Source organism: Phacochoerus africanus, chromosome 14 (assembly GCF_016906955.1).
Source record: "Phacochoerus africanus isolate WHEZ1 chromosome 14, ROS_Pafr_v1, whole genome shotgun sequence".
Taxonomy (NCBI): domain Eukaryota; kingdom Metazoa; phylum Chordata; class Mammalia; order Artiodactyla; family Suidae; genus Phacochoerus; species Phacochoerus africanus.
The window spans coordinates 51521883-51544634 of record NC_062557.1 but is presented as its reverse complement, the minus strand read 5'-3'; the positions used below and the strand labels follow the sequence as shown (position 1 = coordinate 51544634).

General features: G+C 52.8%; 4 protein-coding genes across 10 annotated transcripts in view; 2 read left to right on the top strand and 2 right to left on the bottom strand.

Annotated features, from left to right (window-relative positions):
* The window catches only part of PELP1 (proline, glutamate and leucine rich protein 1), a 73114-nt gene extending 66332 nt beyond the window's left edge, over positions 1 to 6782 (bottom strand). For both annotated transcript variants that reach the window (XM_047757958.1, XM_047757959.1), the window contains exon 1: positions 6726 to 6782. The gene's annotated coding sequence lies outside the window, so the exon portion shown is untranslated. The remainder of the gene's footprint in view (positions 1 to 6725) is intronic.
* A 55-nt stretch (positions 6783 to 6837) lies between these two features.
* MED11 (mediator complex subunit 11) lies at positions 6838 to 8551 on the top strand. Of its 2 annotated transcripts, none has more exons than XM_047757968.1 (3): positions 6838 to 7032; positions 7233 to 7348; positions 8026 to 8551. In XM_047757968.1, exons 1-3 carry the CDS (start codon positions 6948 to 6950, stop codon positions 8161 to 8163), a joined length of 339 nt encoding a protein of 112 aa, XP_047613924.1. In that variant the 5' UTR covers positions 6838 to 6947; the 3' UTR covers positions 8164 to 8551. The 2 variants fall into 2 exon arrangements, with proteins under 2 accessions (XP_047613924.1, XP_047613923.1); XM_047757967.1 differs by having other exon boundaries at positions 6852 to 7032; positions 7218 to 7348.
* Positions 8552 to 8931: 380 nt separating this feature from the next.
* On the bottom strand, positions 8932 to 13242 carry CXCL16 (C-X-C motif chemokine ligand 16). 3 transcript variants are annotated; one of them, XM_047757966.1, is made up of 5 exons: positions 13010 to 13242; positions 12075 to 12213; positions 11708 to 11790; positions 9712 to 10131; positions 8932 to 9126 (listed from the first exon to the last, which is right to left on the bottom strand). In XM_047757966.1, the coding sequence occupies exons 1-5, from the start codon at positions 13101 to 13103 to the stop codon at positions 9080 to 9082; spliced, it is 783 nt and encodes a 260-aa protein (XP_047613922.1). In that variant the 5' UTR covers positions 13104 to 13242; the 3' UTR covers positions 8932 to 9079. The 3 variants fall into 3 exon arrangements, with proteins under 3 accessions (XP_047613922.1, XP_047613921.1, XP_047613920.1); XM_047757965.1 differs by lacking the exon at positions 13010 to 13242 and adding an exon at positions 12511 to 12682; XM_047757964.1 differs by lacking the exons at positions 8932 to 9126; positions 13010 to 13242 and adding an exon at positions 12511 to 12682 and having other exon boundaries at positions 9353 to 10131.
* Positions 13243 to 13636: 394 nt separating this feature from the next.
* ZMYND15 (zinc finger MYND-type containing 15) lies at positions 13637 to 19321 on the top strand. 3 transcript variants are annotated; one of them, XM_047757962.1, is made up of 13 exons: positions 13637 to 14302; positions 14749 to 14983; positions 15071 to 15226; positions 15935 to 16095; positions 16633 to 16785; positions 17094 to 17174; positions 17321 to 17437; positions 17561 to 17649; positions 17738 to 17836; positions 17988 to 18134; positions 18199 to 18285; positions 18523 to 18683; positions 19024 to 19321. In XM_047757962.1, exons 1-13 carry the CDS (start codon positions 13732 to 13734, stop codon positions 19193 to 19195), a joined length of 2229 nt encoding a protein of 742 aa, XP_047613918.1. In that variant the 5' UTR covers positions 13637 to 13731; the 3' UTR covers positions 19196 to 19321. The 3 variants fall into 3 exon arrangements, with proteins under 3 accessions (XP_047613918.1, XP_047613917.1, XP_047613916.1); XM_047757961.1 differs by having other exon boundaries at positions 17988 to 18141; positions 18227 to 18285; XM_047757960.1 differs by having other exon boundaries at positions 17988 to 18141; positions 18227 to 18683.
* Positions 19322 to 22752: the final 3431 nt, after the last annotated feature.

Here is a 22752-nt window from a genome sequence, read left to right as displayed (position 1 = left end):
ATTAGCCCTTTGTCATATATTTTGCAAATTTTTTCCCAGTTTATCTTCTGAATTTATTTTTTCTTTTAATGAGATATAACCCATATAAAGTGAATCATTTTAAGTGAACAACTGAGTGGCATTTAGTACATGCACAATGGTGTGCAATCATTTATAGTTTCAAAGTATTTTTAATATTCACAATTTAAATTTTTTTTAATTAAAAAAATTTAATATATAGTCAATTTTAATCACTTTTTTTAAAGGCTTCTTGGTTTTTTTGTTTCATTCTTGGCCGCACCCCTGGACGTTCCTGGGCCAGGATCAAATCTGAGCCACAGGAGTTCCTGTCGTGGCTTAGTGGAAATGAATCTGACTAGCATCCATGAGGACTCGGGTTCAATCCCTGGCCTCCCTCAGTGGGTTAAGGATCCAGCGTTGCCGTAAACTGTGGTGTAGGCCGGAGATGCGGCTTGGATCTGGTGTGGCTGTGGCTGTGGCATAGGCCCGTGGCGACAGCTCCAATTCAACCCCTACCCTGGGGACATCCAGGTGCGGCCCTAAAAAAACAACGACAACAAAATCTGAGCCCCAGCTGTGATCTGCGCCACGGCTGTGGCAAGGCCAGATCTTTAACCCACTGGGCCACAGCTAGAACTCCTAGGCGTCTTGATTTTTGTCACGAAGCTCTTGGCCTTTCTGTTTTTTTCACAATTTAACACCCCCTTTTCTCTCCAGACTAAACGTCAAGATCATCATCTCAAACACTCTCTCATCAGCACCTTCAGCTACTCCTTTTTACAAACCCTGCCCTCAAACTCCACCCTTGGCGCTGTCCAACCGCCACCTGCCCTTCCCTGAACAGGGCCGCCGAGCCCTGCCAGAGAAAAACCACACCGCCCTAGTTACAAATTCATTCAACGTTTCTCTTTTCTTTTTTCGGGTCGCACCTGCCACATGTGGGAAGTTCCTGGACTAGGAGTCAAATTGGAGCCACAGCTGCAGCCTGTGCCACAGTACGAAGCTACGCCAGATGCTTAACCCAGTGAGCGAGGCCAGGGATTGAACCCACATCCTCACAGACACTAGGTCCAGTCCTTCACCCACTGAGCCACAACGGAAACTCCCATTCAACAAGTATTTTTTTTAGTACATCTTAGGTGCCCACACCATGCTAGGCAGCGGGGACAGATCTAGGCCACTACAAACTTACGGCCTCTAAGCTCAGCCAGGCCCTCGGCACCCGATACCCCCCTACCCCCTCCAAATCCCTGGTCACATCCTTCTCCTGCTCCCATCCAACTCACTGGTTTTCCAACCTTCCTCACGTTCAGAGTGGCTTCTCCTCCTGTCCTTCACAGACAGGAGGCCAGGCGGGGGGAACGATTGCAATCCCTACCTCCTACTGCCATGGACACCACTCCTCCTCCACGGCCAAGGTTAAGCCGCCTTCTCCAGCTCCAAGCGAATCCCTCCACCTGCGCTCAGATCGCGCCCCTCCCACCTCCTCTGAGACCTTGATTCATCAGACCGCCCCCATCCCCTCAACCTCTGCCTCCTTCTCCTGGTCCTTCCTCCATGGTAAATAAACCCACGCAAGTCTCTCCCATTAACTGAAGAAAGGGGGCGAGGGAGGGAGGGAAAGGGAGGGAGAGAGGAAAGGAAGCAAAGGGAAACACTCCTCCACGCTCAGGGCTCTTCCACAGTAAAGTGCTTCTCTACTTTCATGCTTCTCTCTCTTTTTGTGTTTATTTAATTTTTATGTTCAAAGTTGTATATCCACATGGTTTAAGGCGACAGATAGGACTACAAGGCTATTGCGATAAAACGGAAACCCCTTCCCTCTCAATTTCCTTCTCCCCAGAGGCAACTACTTACACCTGCTTTAGGGCTTTCTTTTGCTCTTTGCCTCCACATCTCTAAGCAACATGCTTATTTTGCTACTTCAGGTTTTCTGCTCTAAGCACTGTCCACCGGCTTCCCGCCATATAAGTTCATGAAGCCTGAGTTCCCTTTCACCTCCGTCCCCCACCATGGGACGCCTCCATCCTGTCCCCACATTCCACACTCCCAAGAGAATTCTTTCTTTTTTTTTTTGCCTTTTCTAGGGCCGATCCCGAGGCATATGTAGGTTCCCAGGTGAGGGGTCTAATCAGAGCTGTAGCTACCGGCCACAGCCACAGCCACAGCAATGCGGGATCCAAGCCACGTCTGACACCTACACCACAGCTCACTGCATGACTGGAGATGCACAATATCCCTCCCAGCAGGACTGAAACTTAAGGTCTTGCTGCTCAAAGTGATGGCGACAGGTGCCCTTCGAGAAAGCTCTCAACTTCAGAGTCCAGGGTCCTCAGGTGTGATTTCTTTCTTTTCCTTTTTTTTTTTTTTGTCTTTTTGCCTTTTCTAGGGCAGCTTTCGGCAGCATATGGAGGTTCCCAGGCTAGGGGTCTAATTGGAGCTGTAGCCGCCAGCCTCCGCCACAGCCATAGCAACGTGGGATCCGAGTGGCATCTGCGACTATACCACAGCTCATGGCAATGCCAGATCCTTAACCCACTGAGCAAGGCCAGGGATCAAACCCGAAACCTCATGGTTCCTGGTGGGATTCGTTAACCACCGCACCATGACAGGAACTCCCCAAGAGAATTCTATAAATCAAGGTTAAAGCAACATTCAGGATTCACTGCAAATGTTATCCATAGCCTGTCCTGTAGTATATTATGAGTACCCCTTTTTAAATTTTTTTTTTTTATTTTTAGGGCCGCATCTGTGGCATATGGAAGTGCCCAGGCTAGGGGTGGAACCCGAGCTACAGCTGCCAACATACCCTACAGCCACAGCCACTCAAGATCCTAGTCACATCTGCGATCTACACAACAGCTCATGGCAACACCGGATCCTTAACCCACTGAGCAAGACCAGAGACCGAACCCGCATCCTCATGGATACTAACTAGTCAGATTCATTTCTGCCACACCACAAAAGGAACTCTCACCCTTCTCTTCTTATAAAACTGTTTTCCCTGAATAACTGTCATTTTTAAATTTGCTTACTTTCTGAACCTGTCACTAAATTGGCCCTATACTCTCCTCCAAAAGTCTACATATCCTCTCAATTCATTTTATTTTAAAATGTCATCTTTTTCACCTCCTTGAAGAAATCTCTCCAGGAGCCTTTTTTTTTTCTTTTCTTTCTTTTTTTTTTTTTTGTCTTTTTAGGGCCGCATCTATGGCACATCGAGGTTCCCAGGCTAAGGGTCCAATCAGAGTCGTAGCTGCTGGCCCACACCACAGCCACAGCAACGCCAGATCCAAGCTGCATCTGCGACCTATACCACAGCTCACGGCAACGCCAGATCCTTAATCCACTGAGCGAGGCCGGGGATGGAATCCACATCCTCCTGGATGCTAGTCGGGCTAACCGCTGAGCCATGACGGGAACTCCCCACAACCCAGATTTGACACTGCAGATGGCCATGCCGCGAGCAGCATTTCTCACCGTTCACTGTGCGTACAGATCGCCTGGGGATCTTCAAACTCAGAGACTGACTCAGTGGCTCTGTGGTGGGGCCTGAGATTCTGCATTTCTAACAAGCGTCTAGGTAATGCCAGGGCTGCTGGTGGGCAGACCATACTTTTGCGCATAAGACCCTAAAGGATGGCAGAGCTGCACTGCAAGCCTTGGTCTGTGTGTGATCTGTGCAGCACACTGGACCTGCGAAAAAAAATTAAGTTCTATTGTGTCGAGTCACTGCACTGCAGGCCTTCGCCCTAGCACAGCTGGAGTAGAGAATGCCAGCACAGACAGACACCGCTGCACTGCCTTCCGGGGGTGAAGAGGTACTATTCAGAGGCCCAGCACCATTGTGGTGGCTGACCTGTAGCATGTGGTTTTGTTTTGTTTTCTCTCTGGATGCTTCTGAAAGACCTTTTTCTTTAAGCCTAGGGCTCTGATATTTCATGATGGGCCTTGATGCTGGCCACTTAATGGGCCCTTTTCATCTGGAAGCACGAGTCCTTTCTTCTCCTTTCTCGGTTCTCTTCTTAGAGAATTTAAGCCCCTGGACTGATTCTCTAATTTTCTCACCTCCTCTTTCCTATATGTCTTATCTCTTTTCTTTTGCTTTACTTGCTGGGAGCGCACTCCAATTTCTCTTTCAACCCTTTTACTCAATTTTTCATTCCTTCCCTCATGTTTGTTTGTTTTCTCTTTCTTTGTAGAGCCGCACCTGCAGCATATGGAAGTTCCCAGCCTGGTGGTCAAATCGAAGCTGCAGCTGCCGGCCTACACGAGAGCCACAGCAACACCAGATCTGAGCCACATCTTTGATCTGCACCACAGCTTGTAGCAATGCCAGATCCTCACCCCTGTGAGCAAGGTCAGGGATCGAACCAGCATCGAACCCGATACTAGTCGGGTTCTTCACCCACTGAGGCACAACGGGGACTCCCCTCATGGTTTTAAGTGTGGTTTGCTGTTGTTCTCTCCTTTTTCAACCACACCCTCAGCCTATGGAAATTCCTGGGCCAGGGAATGAAATCAAGCTCTAGCTTCGACAAACCTGGGCCACAGCCGCAGTAATGCCAGATCCTTAACCCAATGCACTGGGCAGGGAATCGAACGGGCACCTCCACAGAGACAAGCCAGATCATTAACCCGCTACACCACAGTGGGAACTCCTCAAGTGTGTTTTGTTTTTTTTTTTAATTCAAGCCTTTATTATAGTACCTGTTATCTAAGAGTGTCAATGCCCCCCCCAAGCTTTTCTTAGGCAAGAAATAGATTTATCAAGGTAGAATGTTTATGAGAGATGCAAGCAGGCAGGCAAGGAGGCTCTGCTCCTTCCCTTAAGTTTTGTTTTATTTTTGTTTTTGTCTTTTCTAGGGCCGCACTCTCGGCATATGGAGGTTCCCAAGCTAGGGGTCGAATCGGACCTGTAGCCACCGGCCTACACCAGAGCCACAGCAACGCAGGATCCAAGCCACATCAGCGACCTACACCACAGCTCACGGCAACGCCGGATCGTCAACCCACAGAGCAAGGGCAGGGATCGAACCCGCAACCTCATGGTTCCTAGTCAGATTCATTAACCACCGAGCCATGACGGGAACTCCCCTTAAGTTTTAATCTATATTATTTAAGGGGTTATTTGCTGTTGTTGTTTCTTCCTGTTTATTTTGGCCTCTGCCTTTCATGTTAGAAAGTTTCATCAAATCCTTTGTTTTATGTCTGCTCATTTTTAAGAGTGAGGGGCTAAGAGGGCGATTAGATCTATGGACACAGTTGGGACTTATCAACTATAGGTTTCACTATGGGGCAAACCCGCTAACTGCCTGGAGAACCCCTGACGTTACGCTTGTGTCTTTTCTCTGAATAGTCAAATTCCCCCGATGAGAGTCTTCTAGTCTCTTACATAGAAGGTATAAGTCTGGTTTCCAGAGTTCTAGAAACTACCACTAGTTAAACTTTCACTTAATCTCTGTTTTCAATACACTCATGCCCAAGTGCCCTCCATGCCAAAGACTCTGTCTTCCAACTCCAACAAAGAAACTTCCAGCAATCTGATGAGTAGTGACCAAGATATATGAAGTAAAGGAGGGGATTGGGGGGGCATCTAACTACTTCAAATTATCCTCCTAATTTTAATACTACCTACAGCCCAGATATACTGCTGTGTGCCACCGATTTAAGGGTACATCAGGCTGGTTTTAAGCTTTCTTCACTGCTGGCTTAGTTACCACTTCACTGCCAAGTCAGTTACCATGTACCCTTCTGCTTTCCGATTTCTATCTAAAGCTTTGCTATTAACTCCTCTTTCTCCTGGACCCCTTTATAAAATCCCCTTATTGCTATTTTATTAGGATTTAAGAAAGGAGTGAAGTTTAACTGGAAGTCTCAAGTTTAACTGAAAGTCTCCCATTCGTTTGCTCACCCTGTGCAAACTGGCTTCATTCTCAATTTTCCATAAACTTTCGAGATTGATCTTTCTTAAAAGGTAAAGCTGGTCAGAGCACCCTTCTTGAAAATCCTTCAAAGGCTCCAAATGCCTTCAAAATAAAGTCAGGATTCCTTAGTCTGCAAGCTGTTTCCCAATGTGGCTCCCCAGCCCAGTCTCCCCATCACACCTCCCCACCACCACACTCATTCATCCTAAACTGAACGCCCTACTTAATGTTCCAGCCCCCTTCACAGCACCTCGCGCTTGCCTGGGCTTTTCCGTCATCCACTTCAACCTCTCACGCACCGGTTAAGCCTTAAGACTCCGTAAAAGCAGCATTTCCTCCCAGAATCCTTTCTCTGTATTCCTAGAGATACACCCTTGGGCGTATCTCTAATAAAACACCTATCCCACTGTCACGTTAAGCGTCCACCTCATTCAGCTTTGTAGCCTGGGTCAACCCCACAATAGGCAGAGAGGGAAAATGGACCAACTTTTCTCAGAATATACTGACAGTCTGTTTCAGCTGGGCTCCAGAAGTGGGGGAAGCGCTAGGGCGAATAAGGATCACTCACCAAGTTCAGTTTTCCCCAGGTCCCGATAGGTGGCGGAGTGGGATAGGCAGACAGAGGGTCCACGGCTGCGCAGTCTGGAATACCCCAGAGCTCCCACCCTCATCACCTACCACCCAGAAGACGCTCAGTAAATTCTTGTAGAAGAAATTAAACACAGACCACAAGGCAGTGTGAAAGTGGGCAGCTTTGAATGGCCTCAGGCTGGGGAATATCTCGATTCTGCCTCTTACCACAGGTGGTTAAGCGATGCGGGCGCAGACCTGACCACGCGCAGGAGCCCCTGGGAGTTGTAGTTCGCCAGATGAACGGAGAAGGCCGAGACCGCGCTGAGCATCCTGGGAGCTGTAGTGTTAGCGAACGAGCGCCTTCCGCGCAAGCGCAAACCGACAGCCACTTCCGGACACTTTTTCGTCGCATTTCGGAAAAGGACAAAGTCCTGTCCCATAGTGACAATGGCTACCTACAGCCTGGCGAACGAGCGATTACGCGCCCTAGAAGACATCGAACGGGAAATTGGAGCCATTCTTCAGAATGCAGGTTCGAGATACGACGACCGGAGGGGGAGCGGGAGCGAGAACAACTGTGTGCACATGCGCCGACCGGAGACTGGGAGCCGGGTTGGGAGGGATCCCAAGCGCGCGCGGAGCGAGCAGGAGTAGGTGGGGCTGCCCCTGGGGCGGGGCTGTACTATCCCCGCCCTAGGTCTCTCTCCAATCCCACAGGTACCGTGATCTTAGAACTGTCCAAGGAAAAAACCAATGAGCGGCTACTAGACCGACAGGCAGCGGCCTTTACGGCGTCAGTGCAGCACGTGGAGGCGGAGCTGTCGGCTCAGATCCGCTATCTCACGCAGGTGTGTGTGTGTGTGGTGGGACGTGCTCCGTGGCCCTCCCTCCCCCCAGCTCTCTGTTTTAGCCTTTACCCTTCTGAGGTTCCCGGCCTAGCTTTGTCTTCGGGAATCAGGCAAGACCCGCCCTACCGAGCAGACCGGAAGACCTTGGCAGGGCCCCTCCCTTCCAGTGCCTGCCTTTTCCTCTAAAAGGAAAGGATTAAAGGCGACCCTGCCTGCGTCACGGAGTTGCATCACTTGAGCCATTGGATGGAAAAGCCCTGGGAGGGGGCGAGTAAACCCTGCCAAAGCCACAGGATTTTCCCTTCGAAACTTGATCAAGGGTATGGGGTCCCAGATGGCTACCGCCTGAGCAAAGGAACAGGATTGAAAGAGTCTGACATCAATATAGCAGCACCCACTATTTACTAAACTTTTACAATGTGCCAAACATTCTGCATTATCTAGTCCTATAACTCTAACTACTTAACTATTTAACTTCCCCTAACTCTAGGGGAAGTAGTTATGGTCATCCCCATTTTACAGATGGGGCTAAGCGAAGTTCAGTGATGCCCCCCAGGTAATCCACTTACCATATGGCATAGCAAATTCAAACTCTGGGAAAAAATGAGACCTGATGCCTGATTGTGGAGATGGGAAAGAGAAGGGGTGCTTCATTGATCAATCTGAATGTCCTGTAGGTGGCCACAGGGCAGCCCCATGAGGGCTCCAGTTACTCTTCAAGGAAGGACTGTCAGATGGCCCTGAAGCGAGTGGACTATGCTCGTCTCAAGCTCAATGAGGTGGCCCGAACCTGTGAGCAGATGCTGGAAAACTAGGCTGGGCAGGTGAAAAGCGTGGAGGGAGAGCTCCACTTGCAACCCGACACAGAACCTGGAGGATGGAAGCAGGGCTGCCCTGAATATGCCCAGCTGGTCAGAGGCTAGGAGGACAAGGGGAGCAAAAGGTGGGAATGGAGAAACTTAAAGACCAAGCCCACCCACGGCTGTGCCTTGGCTGCTCCAGCAGGGTGCCCCTGCCGGGCACTTCACCAGGCGCTGACAAGCTCAGACAGGAGATGGAGAATCAGACACTGAACCCACTTCCTCATGTCCCTGCCCCAGGCTCCCCACAGACTTGGGCCAATGAAGACACATTCTTCTTCACTGGAAGAGACAAAAGGAGAACTAGGAGTTTTGATAATAAAAACAATAACATTAAAAACAAGGAGCTCGGACTCTCACTGGGGCACATATGGGTGATGGAAGGGGTTGAGGAAGTAAAACCAGGCTGTGTGGCAGCTGCTGAGGAGGGAGGGTAGGAGAGCCTCCCCTCACTGTGGGCTTGGGGGGAACACTGATGGGGTACAAGAGAGGCTTGAGACAAGGATGGGGGTGGAGTTGGGCGGCCATCAGTAGAGAAGCTGAAGCCAGGAATCATGGTAAGGGGGGCAAGGGTATAGGGCCAGGGTTTGCAGAAAGAAGAGGCAATAATTATAAAAATAAGTTTTAGTCGTTAAAAAATATATAGAATTAGTATAAGATCTCCTGTATAAAAGGCAATTTTTACATTATAGCCCAAAACACCAAACACACAGAGGAAAGATCTAAGAGAGGGCAGTGGCTGTTATTGGTGTATTGAATACTGACAGATACGTAGAGTGTCCCAACCATGTACCAGTGATTGTTCTAATGTAGTAAATCCACTTGATAGCAACTAAATCACATTATACCCTCACAAGCTTTCATCCTTAGCTCAGGTGTTGATATCTGATACCACAGGAACATAATGAAGCTGAGGATCTAAAACAGAAAGAAATGGAGAGATGAGCTCTGAGAAGTTGGAGGGGCAGGGGAGGGAGCGGAGGTGATAGCTGAACTGGGCAATCAGATTCCAAAACATTAACTATATGACCAGGTACACAGTAGGTGCTCAGTAAAGACTTATGAGTTGAATAAATGGCTCCTCCACTCCTCCACAGCTTCATCTCCCACTAGGCTGCCCCAGCTGCCATCTGTGTTTTTTTGTTTGGTTGGTTTTTTTTTTGGCCACAATCGCAGCATGCAGAAGTTCCCAGGCGAGGAACTGAACCCACGCCATAGTGGTAACAACGCCAAATCCTTTAACTGCTAGGCCACCAAGGAGCACCCCCAGCTGCCCTCCTGATGTTGCTCTAAGCACAGCCTGGCTTTGAAGGCCGAGCACTGGTCCCTGAGGCTATGGTGGCTTCCCTCCCTCCCCATCCGCGGTCTGGCTGACTCTTCCCTCCTGGCCTTTCATCCACGGTGCAGACAGCCTCCATGTTTGTCTGCCTGGAGCTACCAGGGACAGGATCCTTGCCAGGAGGGCTCTGGGTCCCTGGAGGAGGGATGAGAGGCCCAGTTTACCTGGAGGGTACTGACATGACTGCTCCCGCCTCCTCTTGCACATCACGTAAAGTAGGACTCCGGTGAGAAGGAAAATGATGACCAAGAGGGACAGCACTGGCACCAAGGCTGATGTTCCAGCTGTAGCACCCACATTTTTTCCTAGCTGCTCCTGGTTCTCCCTGGCCTCGGACTTAGCCCCCAGACTGTGGCCCACAGTGGATGTGTCGGTTTCACTGGTGGGGATGAGCTTTTTGACCAAGGACGGCATGCCTTCTGGAAGCGTGGGCTTCTGGGTCGGCTGCAGGGTGGATGGCAGATTCGTCTGGGCAGGGGTGCTACTGTCTGGAGGTGCCCTTTCTGGGAGTTCAGGAACCCGGGTGTTCGGAGGAGCTAAATGCTGCTGGTGGGCCACCGTTCTGGCATGAGCACGTCCACATTCTGTAGAGGCAAGAAGCAAGGAATCAAGACGATGAGGGGACAAGGTGTAGGAGTAGGTAGGGGGGAGGGGATCGGGTCAAGGGGACCATCAAGGGAACAGGTAAAGGCCAGAAAAGGAAGGCAGGGGCAGAGGGAGAACAGGGAGAAGGAAGTAAGCAAACCACAATGTGGAACCACTGGGGCGAGCATGCATTCTGAACCGGGAAGTCAGGAGATCTGGGCTGGAACCCAGGCTCTGCTACAAGGTAGCTGTGGTTCTGCCCCTTGTCTCTGAACCTGTCTGGGATTCATTTCTTTCAGCTGTAAAGTAAGGATCATTTTAGTACCAAGGGCCAGAGTAGTCAGGAAGAGCAAAGGAAATAATGAGTCTACACAGCCAAAAGGCAGTATGGGGACCACCAACACTACAGAAGACAGCTTTAGCTGGGACCTGGAAGTGCCTTTTGTGTTTTTTTTGTTTTGTTTTGTTTTGTTTTGGTCTTTTTAGGGCCACACCATGGCACATGGAGGTTCGCAGGCTAGGGGTCAAATCAGAGCTGCAGCTGACAGCCTACACCACAGCCACAGCAACACCCGATCCAAGCTTCATCTATGATCTACACCGCAGCTCACAGCAATGCCAAATCCTTAACCCCCTGAGCGAGGCCAAGGATCAGTTCTGCCTCCTCATGGATACTAGTCCGGTTCATTACCACTGAGCCACAATGGGAACTCCATGGAAGGACATGTTGTGTTTTACTGCTTGTGTATTTATTTTAGGAGAAAAATACAACCAACATATGAAATTTGTGACTTCAAAAATGCTCTTGCTTAGGACAAGCTGACATTAAGTTTTTCAAAAGTGGCTGTGCAGGAGTTCTCCTGTGGCAGGGCAGATTAAGAATCTGGCATTGTCACTGCTGTGGCTCAGGCTGCTGTTGTAGCATGGGTTTGATCCCTGGCTTGAGAACTTCTACGTGTCATAGGCACAGCCAAAAAAAAAAAAAAAAAGTGGCTGTGTACACCTAAGATTTACTCATTTCATTGTAATTTTTACCTCAAAAAAAAACAACAAAATATAAAACACTCTTAATAATATACATGATGAAATGTCACAGAATAAAGTGTAGTCAAGCCTGCAACTTGCTTGGTAATGCCCAAAATATAGTAGCTGGACTGATGAGGGATGGAGGGGGACAGACGGATGGGTGTGCAATAAAGCAAATAGAGTTAAAATGCCATGAACTTAAATGCCATAAAATATATTTGCTTTGGAGTTGCCACTGTAGCTCGGTGGTAACGAACTCGACTAGTATCCATGAGGACTCGAGTTCAATCCTGGCCCTCTCAGTGGGTTAAGATTCGGGCATTGCGGTGGCTGTGGTGTAGGCTGGCAGCTGTAGCTCCCATTCCACCCCTAGCCTGGGAACCTCCATATGCCGCGAGTGCGGCCCTAAAAAGCAAAAAAAAAAAAAAAGAAGAAGAAGAAGCAAGTACACAGAATAGGAATGTGAGGTGACTAAGAGCTGAGGCAAAAAAAAAAAAAAAAAAATGTGCATTCAGCTGGCTGACCCCTGGTGGAGGGCGGGGGACTCACCTCCGCGATCAAAGCAGCCCATCAGTTTCAGCACCCACTGGTCACTGCTGCCTCCACATACACTCCCACGGGGTAGCTGGAACCTGCGAGGAAGGACTCAGTCTCAGCGGTCTCCCCTCTCCACCTCCTACCCCTTTCCCAGCTCTTTCCTCGTTCCAAAGAAGTGAGGTCACTGCCAAGATTCGGCAGTTTCTGCTGGGACTCGGACATTCCAGGTGGGAATTCAGGGAAACGAAGGTGTGGAGAATTAGGGCAAAGATAACCCCGAGAGAGGGCCAGAGCTCCTCCCAGAAGGAGTTCGAGTTTGACCACAGAGGGTCCTGGAGACCCCGGGAGGCACTGCCCTTCCCGCCGGGGGTGAGATTACCTGACGTAGGAAGTACAGTGTTGATAGTGGTTCAGGTATTTCCGGAGATGTCTCATGTCGTGATCGGTCGGAGGGGAGTGGGAAGAAATCCTTCTATGGCAAGGACAACTTCCAGCCATGCTGCCCTCGTTGCCATTGCCTGAGTGGGAACGAGGCGGTCAGCACAGGTTGGACTCAGCCTCCAACCCAGAGCCCCACTGCAGCCTCTCGCCTAGACCTCAGGATCTGCCCCCAGGTTCAAGCCACACACCACACTCCGCAAGTACGTCCGCAATCACACCTGGACCCAGGTGTTCCCCAGCCTGTCCCCAACCCCAAGCAGCTGGTCCTTGGGGACCCTGGCTCCCCGCTTCTTCAACCCAACCCCGTGGCCCCAGTGCTCCCCACCCCTTTCCCGGGATATGGGGATCTGGGCACCAGCGGGGCCTCCCCGAACCTGGTGGAGTCAGCCACGCTAGAAAGAGTGCGAGCAAGAAGAACCGGAGTTCCCAGAGCCGCATCTTCTCTGGGCGGCCTCGCCCGGGCTGACACCCAGACGAGCTCGGGAGCCTGGCGTCCAGCTGCTTTCTCAGGGGCTTTCGTTTCCTTCTCCCGCTCCGCCTGACCATCGGCGAAGGCGGCGCGCGAGGCGGCCGCGCCTCCCTCCCGGCGCCCTCACCGGCGCCCCCGGGGCCTCGAACGGACAGTACCGTCGAAGTCGCGTGATCGCCCGCCTGGGCGGCGGGGAAACTCCGGGAGGCGGAGCTCGTCTGCCCGCGCCCCGCGCCCCCGCGCCCAGCCCAGAGTCTCGTCGAGGGGCAGCCAGGAATGCACGAAGGCGAGAGAAAGCGAAAGAAAAGCCCAGGCTGCCGGGCCAGTGCCCGCTGGGCTGATCCTGTTCGGCCCCGGAATGCCAGCCCCGCCAGCCCGCCCTCCCCCCGATGAGAGGCTCTCACTTTCCCAGCCCGGGTCTGGGTGCGCCGGGATCCAATCACACCGCCGGCGTGATGGCAGCAGGCCAGTCCGCGCGCCCAGTCCCTTAAGACACATTGGGGGCGGCCTCCGAGCCGCGAGGGTGCAGGGGGCGTGGCCACCCGAGGACGGGGCTGGGGGCTCGGGCGCCCTGACGTCACGCCCCAACCCGAGGTATTTACCTTCGAAAAGAGGTGGCGGCTGCAGGTACCGGAGTAGTGGAGCGGCGGGGAGGGGCTACGTGTACCGGGGCGCACCGCCAAACCGCTCCAAGTCGAAGGGAAGCCCGGGCTCCTGTTCCCTCCTCCCAACCCCATCGACGGATCCAAAATTCTTCCCTCCGCACCAAAACCTTTGCCATAGGATTGGCCTTCCCTTCCCTCTAGCCTCATCTCAAACCCTACCTTTGAGGATTTGAGCCTCAAATTGTGAGCCCCAAATACCATCTCCCTCCGGACGACTCAGCCTTAACCCTCATCACCCGCTTTCACGTCTGGCCCCCATTTTCATCCTGAACTCCCATCCTCAGCCCTGAAAACTCCATTCTCCATCCCAACACTCACCCATAGATTCCACCGCAAGGGACCCTTAAACCCAAACCCTCCCCCCTGTTGAGACCCAGCCCCAAACTCTCCCCCATACCTCTCCCTCACCATATATCCATTCCTCTGCTCAGCCTGGGCCCAGGTCCTGTGCCCCTGAAGACATGGAGTTTGTGTCTGGATACCGTGATGAGTTCCTTGATTTCGCTGCCCTTCTCTTTGGCTGGTTCCACAAGTTCGTGGCGGAGCGTGGGGCTGTGGGGACCAGCCCCGAGGGCCGCTGGCAGCAGCTGGAGGCTCAGATCAGAAGGCTGCCCCAGGACCCTGCCCTTTGGGTGCTCCACGTCTTACCCAACCGCAGTGTGGGCATCAGCCTGGGGCAAGGGGCAGAGCCGGGCCCAGGATCAGGCTTGGGGGCTGCCCGGCTCCTGGGAGATGAGCCCCCACTCCACCTGCGAGACCTAAGCCCCTATGTCAGTTTTGTCAGCCTGGAGGAAGGGGAGGAAGGGGAGGAGGAGGAGGAGGAGGAAGAGAATGGAGAGGAGGAGGGTGCAGGTACCAAGAAGGTAGAAACAGAGGAGGCTGGGGAGGCAGCCCCTCCCAGCAGGCAGTCCCCGCAGGAAGCACACCCTCCAGGGGAGCCGGAGGCCAAGCAGGAGGCAGGCGGTGGCGAGGACGGCTGCCAAGAGGACAGGGCAAAGGACGAACCTGAGAGGAGGAAGGGACGGAGAAGTGGTAAGACCCCAGGGGTGGCCCTACCCTGCTCCCTGCCCAGGCCTACCCCCCTTCTGAGCCCTCCTGTGCCCCTCAGAATCCAGCTAGGAGTCACCAACGGGTGGCCCTCAGGCCAGTCTGGCCTGAAAAGGTGTTTCTATTGATCCACAATGATTTTTTGTCTTTTAATTTGGGCTACTATGTAAACATCAAAAGAGAAAAAAGCTGCAGAAGTTTATCTATAGTTAGTTACACAGTCTCGAGACAAATTTAAGGTTCCATCAGCGCAGGACCACGATTCCCCGGCAGCAAATGCTGGTGCTGCGCAGCATCTGTCCCCTTCCGATGAAGCATGCCCTCTCCTCCTAGTCCCCTCCCTCAGGGTGCCTGCCCCTTGCAGGCCTTTGTACCCCTGGCCCTTACCATCTTTGCTGCCACCCGCCCCTGGCTTTTCCCTTCTTCCCCAGAGGCTGCCCCCCTGCACCTTTCCTGCCTTCTACTGGTGACAGATGAACACGGCACCATCTTAGGCATTGACCTGCTAATGGATGGAGCCCAGGGGACTGCAGGCAGGGGCTCAGGGACTGAGAACCTGGCTCCTCGGGCCTATGCTCTCCTCTGCCACAGCATGGCCTGTCCCATGGGCTCTGGAGACCCCCGAAGGCCCCGACAGCTTACCGTGGGAGATGCCCGGCTGCATCGGTACAGATATCTGGTGGAGGGTGGGGAGGGCCTAGGGGCCTGGGCTCCTAAGCTCCCCTGCCTGACTCCATCTCCACTCCCCATCAGAGAGCTGGAGAATCTGGTCCCCAGACTGGGAGTGAAGTTAGCCAAGACCCCAATGAGGACATGGGGTCCCCGGCCAGGCTTCACCTTTGCCTCCCTTCGGGCTCGGACCTGCCACGTTTGTCACAGGCACAGCTTTGAAGTGAAGCTGACACCCTGGTGAGTGGCCTGCAAAGATGGAGTGAGAGGGGAGTTCCCGTTGTGGCACAGTGGTTAGCCAATCCGACTAGGAACCATGAGGTTTCGGGTTCCATCCCTGGCCTTGCTCAGTGGGTTAAGGATCTGGTGTTGCTGTGAGCTGTGGTGTAGGTTGCAGACGCGGCTCGGGTCCCGCGTTGCTGTGGCTCTGGCGTAGGCCGGGGGCTACGGCTCCGATTCGACCCTGGAAATCTCCATATGCCGCGGAAGCAGCCCTAGAAAAGGCAAAAAGACAAAAAAAAAAAAAGATGGAGTGAGTGGGAGGAAGACCCCAACGGTCAGGCAAACAGAAAGGAAGCAGGCTGCTGATGGGTGGCCCTGCGGAAGACAGAGCTAGGGACAGGGAAGCACAGTGATGAAAAAAAAAAAAAAACCCAGGGAGTTCCCGCTGTGGTGCAAGGGGTTTGGGGGCGTCCCTGAAGCGCTGAGGTGCAGGTTCCATTCCCAGCTCAGCACAGTGGGTTAAGGATCCAGCATTGCTGCAGCTGGCCAGGGAGCTCCATATGCTGCAGGATGGCCAACAAAGAAACAAACAAAAACCAAAGCTATTATAGGCGCAGAGAGTACAAACAGACTGAGTGACATACAGACAGCTGCAGGACAGATGGATGGCAGACAGGGGACCTGCTGAGACTAACATTGGGTGTCCACCGCCCCCTGTGACCCCAGCCCCCAGTGTGGTGCTGTCTTATACTGTGGAGAGGCTTGTCTCCGGGCGGATTGGAAGCGATGCCCAGATGATGTGAGCCATCAATTTTGGTGCCCAAGGCTTGCAGCCTTCATGGAGCGGGCTGGAGAACTGGCAGCTCTACCTTTTACGTACACTGCAGGTACCATAAGGAGGTCAGAATGGGCGGGGGGAAGTGGCACCAGGTCTTTGGACCTGGGGCCCTGGGGTTGAAAGCTAGGCTTGAAGGCCAAGTGCCGGGGGGCTGGAGTCTAGATCCCAGCTAGGCACTGGTTATTTGGGGCTGGGGGCTAGACACCTGGGGCTAGAGACAGCAACTCTGGAGCTGAAGCCTGAGTGCCCATGGTCCCTGAGAGAGCTTCGGGGATTCAGGAGTGGGGATTCAAATACTTGTTTCCCTGCTCTACCACTAACTGATGACTCTAAATCCCTTAATGGCTTAGAGCCTCAGTTTCCTCATCTGTAAAATGGGGAGATGTTAAACAAATGTTAAAATCCATGGAATTGTTTTAGGATTCTGTGGGCTCCATGCCTGCTACACTGGAGATACTCAGAAATGTTAGTTCTCTTCCTGCCCAGAACCAGGCTCAGACCTAGGGTCCTGGGGAGCAACTGGGGAGAGTTCAAGTCTGGAATCCTGGCCACTGCACTCTCATCCCTTCCCCACGTCCTTCTCCAGAGGTGACCAGTGAAACCTTTAACAAGGAGGCCTTCCTGGCCTCCCGGGGCCTCACTCGTGGCTACTGGACCCAACTCAGCATGCTGATTCTAGGCCCTGGCACCCCCAGGCAGCCCCGTGGCACCACGCCATCCCTCAGCCTTCTTCTCAGCGGTGCGTGGGGCCCCTCCGTCTACAGGGAAGGATGGGAGCCCACAAAGGTGCCCGGGGCCTAGAGAATCCCGCTGCAGACACACCCAACCCTACCCACCGTCAGCACCGGGCACTTTGGGCCTTTCCCCAACCCTCAAAAAAGTCACCCTGGCCCACTGCATGCAGAAGCCCCATCCCGAGGCAGCTTCCCATTCCTCCTGCTGCCGATCCAGGCCCTCTGGCTCTCAGGGAACACAGTTCCTTTGGAAGAAGGAGAGGCCGAGTGGGGAGCTCCCTGAGGCCAGGCTCATCTTCTTTAATTCTCTCAGGAGATCCCTACCAGCTTCTGCAGGGGGATGGGCCTGCCCTGATGCCTCCTGTGCCCCTAGATCCACCCAGGAGCCTCTTTGGTGAGCTGGAGGGGCCCTGAGGGAGCCAGGGGTAGGGACAGGGACTGGAAGGCCAGCCATCTGGGTGGCTGAGGAAATAGACTATTGGACTGGAAGGGCTGGGGATCAAGCCTGGGACCAGGTCCCTGGTAACAGACTCTCCCCAGGCTCATGGCAGGCTTACTACACATGGCGGGGCCTCGGCTTGGACTCCCCCATGGCTGTGCTTCTCACCTACCCGCTGACTGTGTACTACGTCATCACCCACTTGGTGCCCCAGTCCTGTAAGGAGGGGGGGCAGGGGGAGCCGTGCAGGCCGTGGGGGGAGGGGGCAGGGAGTTGGTAGGGGTCGGCTGGGGTGGGGTGGGAGGGAGACCATATTCTTAGATGGTGAGCTTATCACCCAGTCCCTGAGCTCAACATCCAGAACAAACAGTCACTGAAAATCCATGTGGTGGAGGCCGGGAAGGAGTTTGACCTTGTCATGGTATTTTGGGTAAGTCCCTCCAGGCCTGAAGGTTGGGCATGTGGGGTGTGGAGGTGGGTGCAGGCTGGGACCCAAATCTGTCCTCTCTGTCCCTCAGGAGCTCTTGGTCTTGCTCCCCCACGTGGCCCTGGAGCTTCAGTTTGTGGGTGACGGCCTGCCCCCCGAGAGTGACCAGCAGCATTTTACCCTGCAGAGGGTGAGGGTGGAGGGGGGCCCTGCTCTTCAGCCCTGATGCTCCTGCTGCCCTCTGACCCGGCCCTGGCCTTCTGATCCCTGCCTCCTCTCCCCCATCTTACCTGATGCACCCTCACTTCCACTGGCTTCTGCACCCACTTCTAACTCCTCAGGATGGCCCCGAAGGATCTGTCCGTCCCAGTTCCGGGGTATCAGCACGGCTCAGCTCTGGGATGAAGGAGAAGGGCGGCCGCAGGGACCTGCAGATCAAGGTGTCTTCGCGGCCCTACCACCTGCTGCAGGGGCCCAAACCCGACTTGGTTATCGGTAAGAGCCTGGGGCCGGAGGGAGGGGAAGATGGGAGAAGGGGGCCATGGGAGCCAGCTTCTCCCTGCTCCCCCTCTGTCCGCAGGATTTAACTCCGGCTTTGGTCTAAAGGACACTTGGCTGAGCTCGCTGCCCCGGTTGCAGGTGGGGGATGGGACCAAAGTCTCTTATGAAAAAGTCTCTTCTTCCCCATCATCCGCTCCACAGACCTGGGGCGAGCCCATGGGTCCTCCTGCCCCTCTCCGTATCTGCCTCGTGCCTCTCCCAGTCTGTCTGGGTCCGCAGTTGTCAACCCGGGCTGCCGTCCTCGGTGCTTGGGAGATTTGCGGGGGTGGGGGCCTTTCCGAGAGTCTGAGGCCTCGGGCACCCCCCCCCCCCCAGTCCCTCCGAGTGCCGGCCTTCTTCACCGAGAGCAGCGAGTACGGCTGTGTGATGGACGACCAGACCATGGCGGTGGCTACAGGCGGGGGTACCAGCCCTCCGCAGCCCAACCCTTTCCGCTCTCCCTTTCGCCTCAGAGCAGCCGACAACTGCATGCCCTGGTGAGGCCTTCTCACTCCCTGGCTGTGCGTCTTAAAAGGCCCCCCTCTGCCTGGTTGTCCTGGGACCCTCCTGGCTCCAGCCCCACCCCTGTGCCTTCTCGGCTCGCACTCCCAGCCAGCGCACTGGCGGGCCTCGTCAACGACCCTACACCTCTCTTTAGAGCCGGCTCACACAATCTCTCCTCGCCCACCCGCGCAAAAGGGCCCTGCCACCCCCCCTCGGGCGGGTGGAGCCCGCAGTCTCGCCCCCCCGCGCCTGGAACTCCCAGGGGGCCACGCCCCCCGCCCCTCGGGAAACCCCGCCCATGGCCCCGCCCCTGAAGGCGCCCCGCCCCGCCAGGTACTGCAACGCCTTCATCTTCCACCTGGTCTACAAGCCTCCGCAGGGCGGCGGCACCCGCTCGGCGCCGGTACCGGCGCCCCCCGCCCCGGCTCCGGCTGCTCCTCCCGCCCCCGCCCGAAGGCGCCGGGGAGAAAAGAAACCTGGGCGGGGGTCCCGCCGGCGGCGGTGAGGGCTGAGAGGTAGCAGTGCACCGCCTCCCCCTACACGCCTCAGAGAGGAACACGAAACATGCGAGACCGAGGGGGGAGGCCGGTTGGCGGAACACGAAAAGGTGAATAAAATTACCTGTTTGAAACCATCGAGTCAAACGCTCATAATCAGGTCCTTAAAAGGGGAGAGGAGAAGAGAATTTAAGACGGACGTTTTCCTCCAGCTTTTTTCAGTTCCTTGACGGCGGTGCCCTCTCTTACTGGGTATTCTGCTCCTCCTTGGTAATCTTAAACGTCTTCTAATGCGGGTGTTGATAAGTCATTTTCCCAACTAGTAACCCCTCAGGGACTAGATCCAAGGCAAAGAAAGACCTAGAAATAGAAAGTGGCTTCTCAGTGGCCTGGGACTCCCGGGAGACATATAACCTCCTAGGAGCAGAGGCAAGCCTCAGTTTATTTTATTTTATTTTTTTTTTTAAGGGTTGCTCTCATGGTATATGGAGGTTCCCAGGCTAGAGGTCAAATTGGAACTGTAGCTGCCAGCCTATGCCACAGCTCACGGCAACGCCGGATCCTCAACCTACTGAGCGAGGTCAGGAATCGAACCCACAACCTCACGGTTCCTAGTCGGATTCGTTTCCACTGCGCCACAATGGGAACTCCAAGCCTCAGTTTAGATCCAGTGACAGACCCCAGCCACTCAGCTTTCCAAGTTAGAAACCCTTGACCCCACCTTCTCCAGTTCTTCAGTTTGCATAAAGAACCAACGCTGGCTGAGTCAGACGCTGCTGGTCACTGAAACCCCATCAGTCTATGCCCAGTCCCATCACAAACTCCACTATATCTTGTCTCACATCAGCCAGAGTATCCCTTCTAAAACAGACATTCAAGATATCACTCCCTGGGAGTTCCGTTGTGGCTCAGTGGTAATGAACCGGAGTATCCATGAGGCTGGGGGTTCGATCCCCGGCCTTGCTCAGTGGGTTAAGGATCCAGCGTTGCTGTGAGCTGTAGGTCTGTAGGTCACAGATGTGGCTCGGATCCCGCACTGCTGTGGTGTAGGCCGGCGGCTACAGCTCCGATTGGATCCCTAGCCTGGGAACCTCCATATGCCATGGGTGCTGCCCTAAAAAAAAAAAAAAATCCCCATAACCGTGGGCTGGGCATAATGACTCTTGGGGGTTTTTTGTTACTGAAACTGGGAATATAATTGTGAAGGAGTTGCTTCTTTTTTTTTTTTTTTCTCTTTTTCAGTCGCACCTTTGGCATGTAGAAGTTCCCAGGCCAGGCTTTGACCTATGCCACCACTGCTGCAACACAGGGTCCTTAACCCACCGTGCCAGGGATGGAGCCTGAGCCAAAGCTCAGACAGCCCTGGATGTGTGACCCGCTGAGCCACAGGAGGAACTCCCGAGTTGCTTCATCTGGTAGATTGGTATCATCAGCTTCCTGAACAAACTTTACTAAAATGGATTGTGAGAGTAACTAATTTAGGGGCAGTAGCTTTGGTAGTAAATGCTGCAGGGTGGAAGAACATGTTTGGCTTGATACAGGAGCCACAGCTCCCTATTAAACAGTCACAGATGGCTGTAAGACATCCCCAACACCCAGGCTATTCCAGGGGCCCACTAAGAGTCACCTCATTAGCATAAGGGGCTTCTTAGGAATAACAAAAGGCTCTCCTCTCAGCTTCCTCACTCAGGAAATTCCAGGTGTGTTTTGAGTGTGTGTGTATGTGTGTGCATGTTTGCTTTTTTCCTTTCTTTTTTTTTAGGGCCACACCCACGGCATATGGAGGTTCCCAGGCTAGGGGTCAAATGCGAGCCATAGCTGCCCACCTACGCCACAGCCACGCCAGATCCTTAACCCACTGAGCAAGGCCAGGGATCAAACCTGAAACCTCATGGTTCCTAGTCGGATTCGTTTCCGCTGCGCCACGAGGGAATTCCTGGTTTTCTTTTTAATAAGCTTTTGAACTAGGAACCTGAGACAAAGACCAAATATATATTTCTTATTATATCACATTATCACACCCCCCAGCATTTTTCCAGTATTTTTTTTAGTTTTGGTGGTGGCCGGGCCTGCAGCGTGCAGAACTTCCCAGGCCAGGGATTGCGCCCATCCACAGCAGTGACAACCCCAGATCCTTCATCCGTTGAGCCACCAGGGAACTCTACAGAGTGTTTTAAAGCACACCCCAGATATCAGTTATCTCACGTACATGCAACTATAACTATTAAGGGCTTTAAAAAAAAATAAACCATGCCATTATCATACCCAATAACATTAACCATTATTCTTTAATATCATATTCAGATTTATTCAATGATCTCACAAATGGCTTCTACTATTGGTTTGTTACAATCAAGAAATAAATAAGATCCACAAATGGCTTTTGATTTTTATGTCTCAAGGTTTTTGTTGTTGTTGTTTTTTTCCCTACAACAGACCTCCTTCCCTTTTCATTTTTATTTTCATGCCACTGATTCAATGAGAAACTAAGTCATTTGTCCTGTAGAATGTTCCTCATTCTGGATCTGGCTGATTACATCTTCGGGGTGTTTTTTAAATCTCTTCATCTATATTCCTTAGTTCCTGTAAACTGGCAGTTAGCTCTAGATGACAAGGCTCTTATGGTGGCCCCTGCCAACCTCCACTGGCTGATCTCATGCTGCTTCCCGCCCCCTCTCTACCCTCCTAGCCAGAAGCTCTAAATGAAGGCACCAAACTCAGTGTGGAAATTCCCCGTTTTCTTGCACAACTAATTCCTTCTCAGCCTAAAGGTCATTTCTTAGGTAGAGAGGCCTTCTTTGACCCCAAATAAGGGTGGACACCTATGGTTCAGCCCTGTTAGTGCTTTGTCTGTCCCCTACAGCCATAAAAGGGCAGCCTAGGTCCTTCAAAAACTGAGGGGAAATAGAACTTTTCACCACTTCCTTGGCCAGAAAATAACCTCTCCCTAACTTCCTGCCATTTCCTACATAAAAGTATGAAGGCATATTGTTATCTCCAAGTGATAGGATTATTCAGGATGTGTTTATTCATTTAGTTTAGCTGTCCTGCACATTTTTTTTCAGTGACCACTCAGAACTTTTGTAATAAAAATGTTTAACTTCCAAATTGCCCACTTTAATAGTTCACTTACTAAATATTGATGGGGAGTTCCCGTCGTGGCTCAGCGGGAATGAATCCAACTAGTATCCAAAAAGACACAGGTCAGGTTCAATCCCTGGCCTTGCTCAGTGGGTTAAGGATCCGGCATTGCTGAAGGCTGTGTGTAGGTCAAAGACACAGCTTGGATCCCACATTGCTGTGGCTGTGGTGTAGGCTGGCCTCTGTAGCTCTGATTCGACTACTAACCTGGGAACTTCCATATGCCACGGGTGTGGCCCTAAAGAGACCAAAAAAAAAAAAAAAATGTACTAATAGAGTCATAGAAAAAGGTTTGCTGTGGTCCAGAGGTTTTACCACTGCTGCCAAGGTTCAATCCCTGGTCTGGGAACTGAGATCCTATCCCACCCACATCAAGCTGCTGCACGCTTGCACAAAAACAAAACAGAAGACATTATCAAGGAAG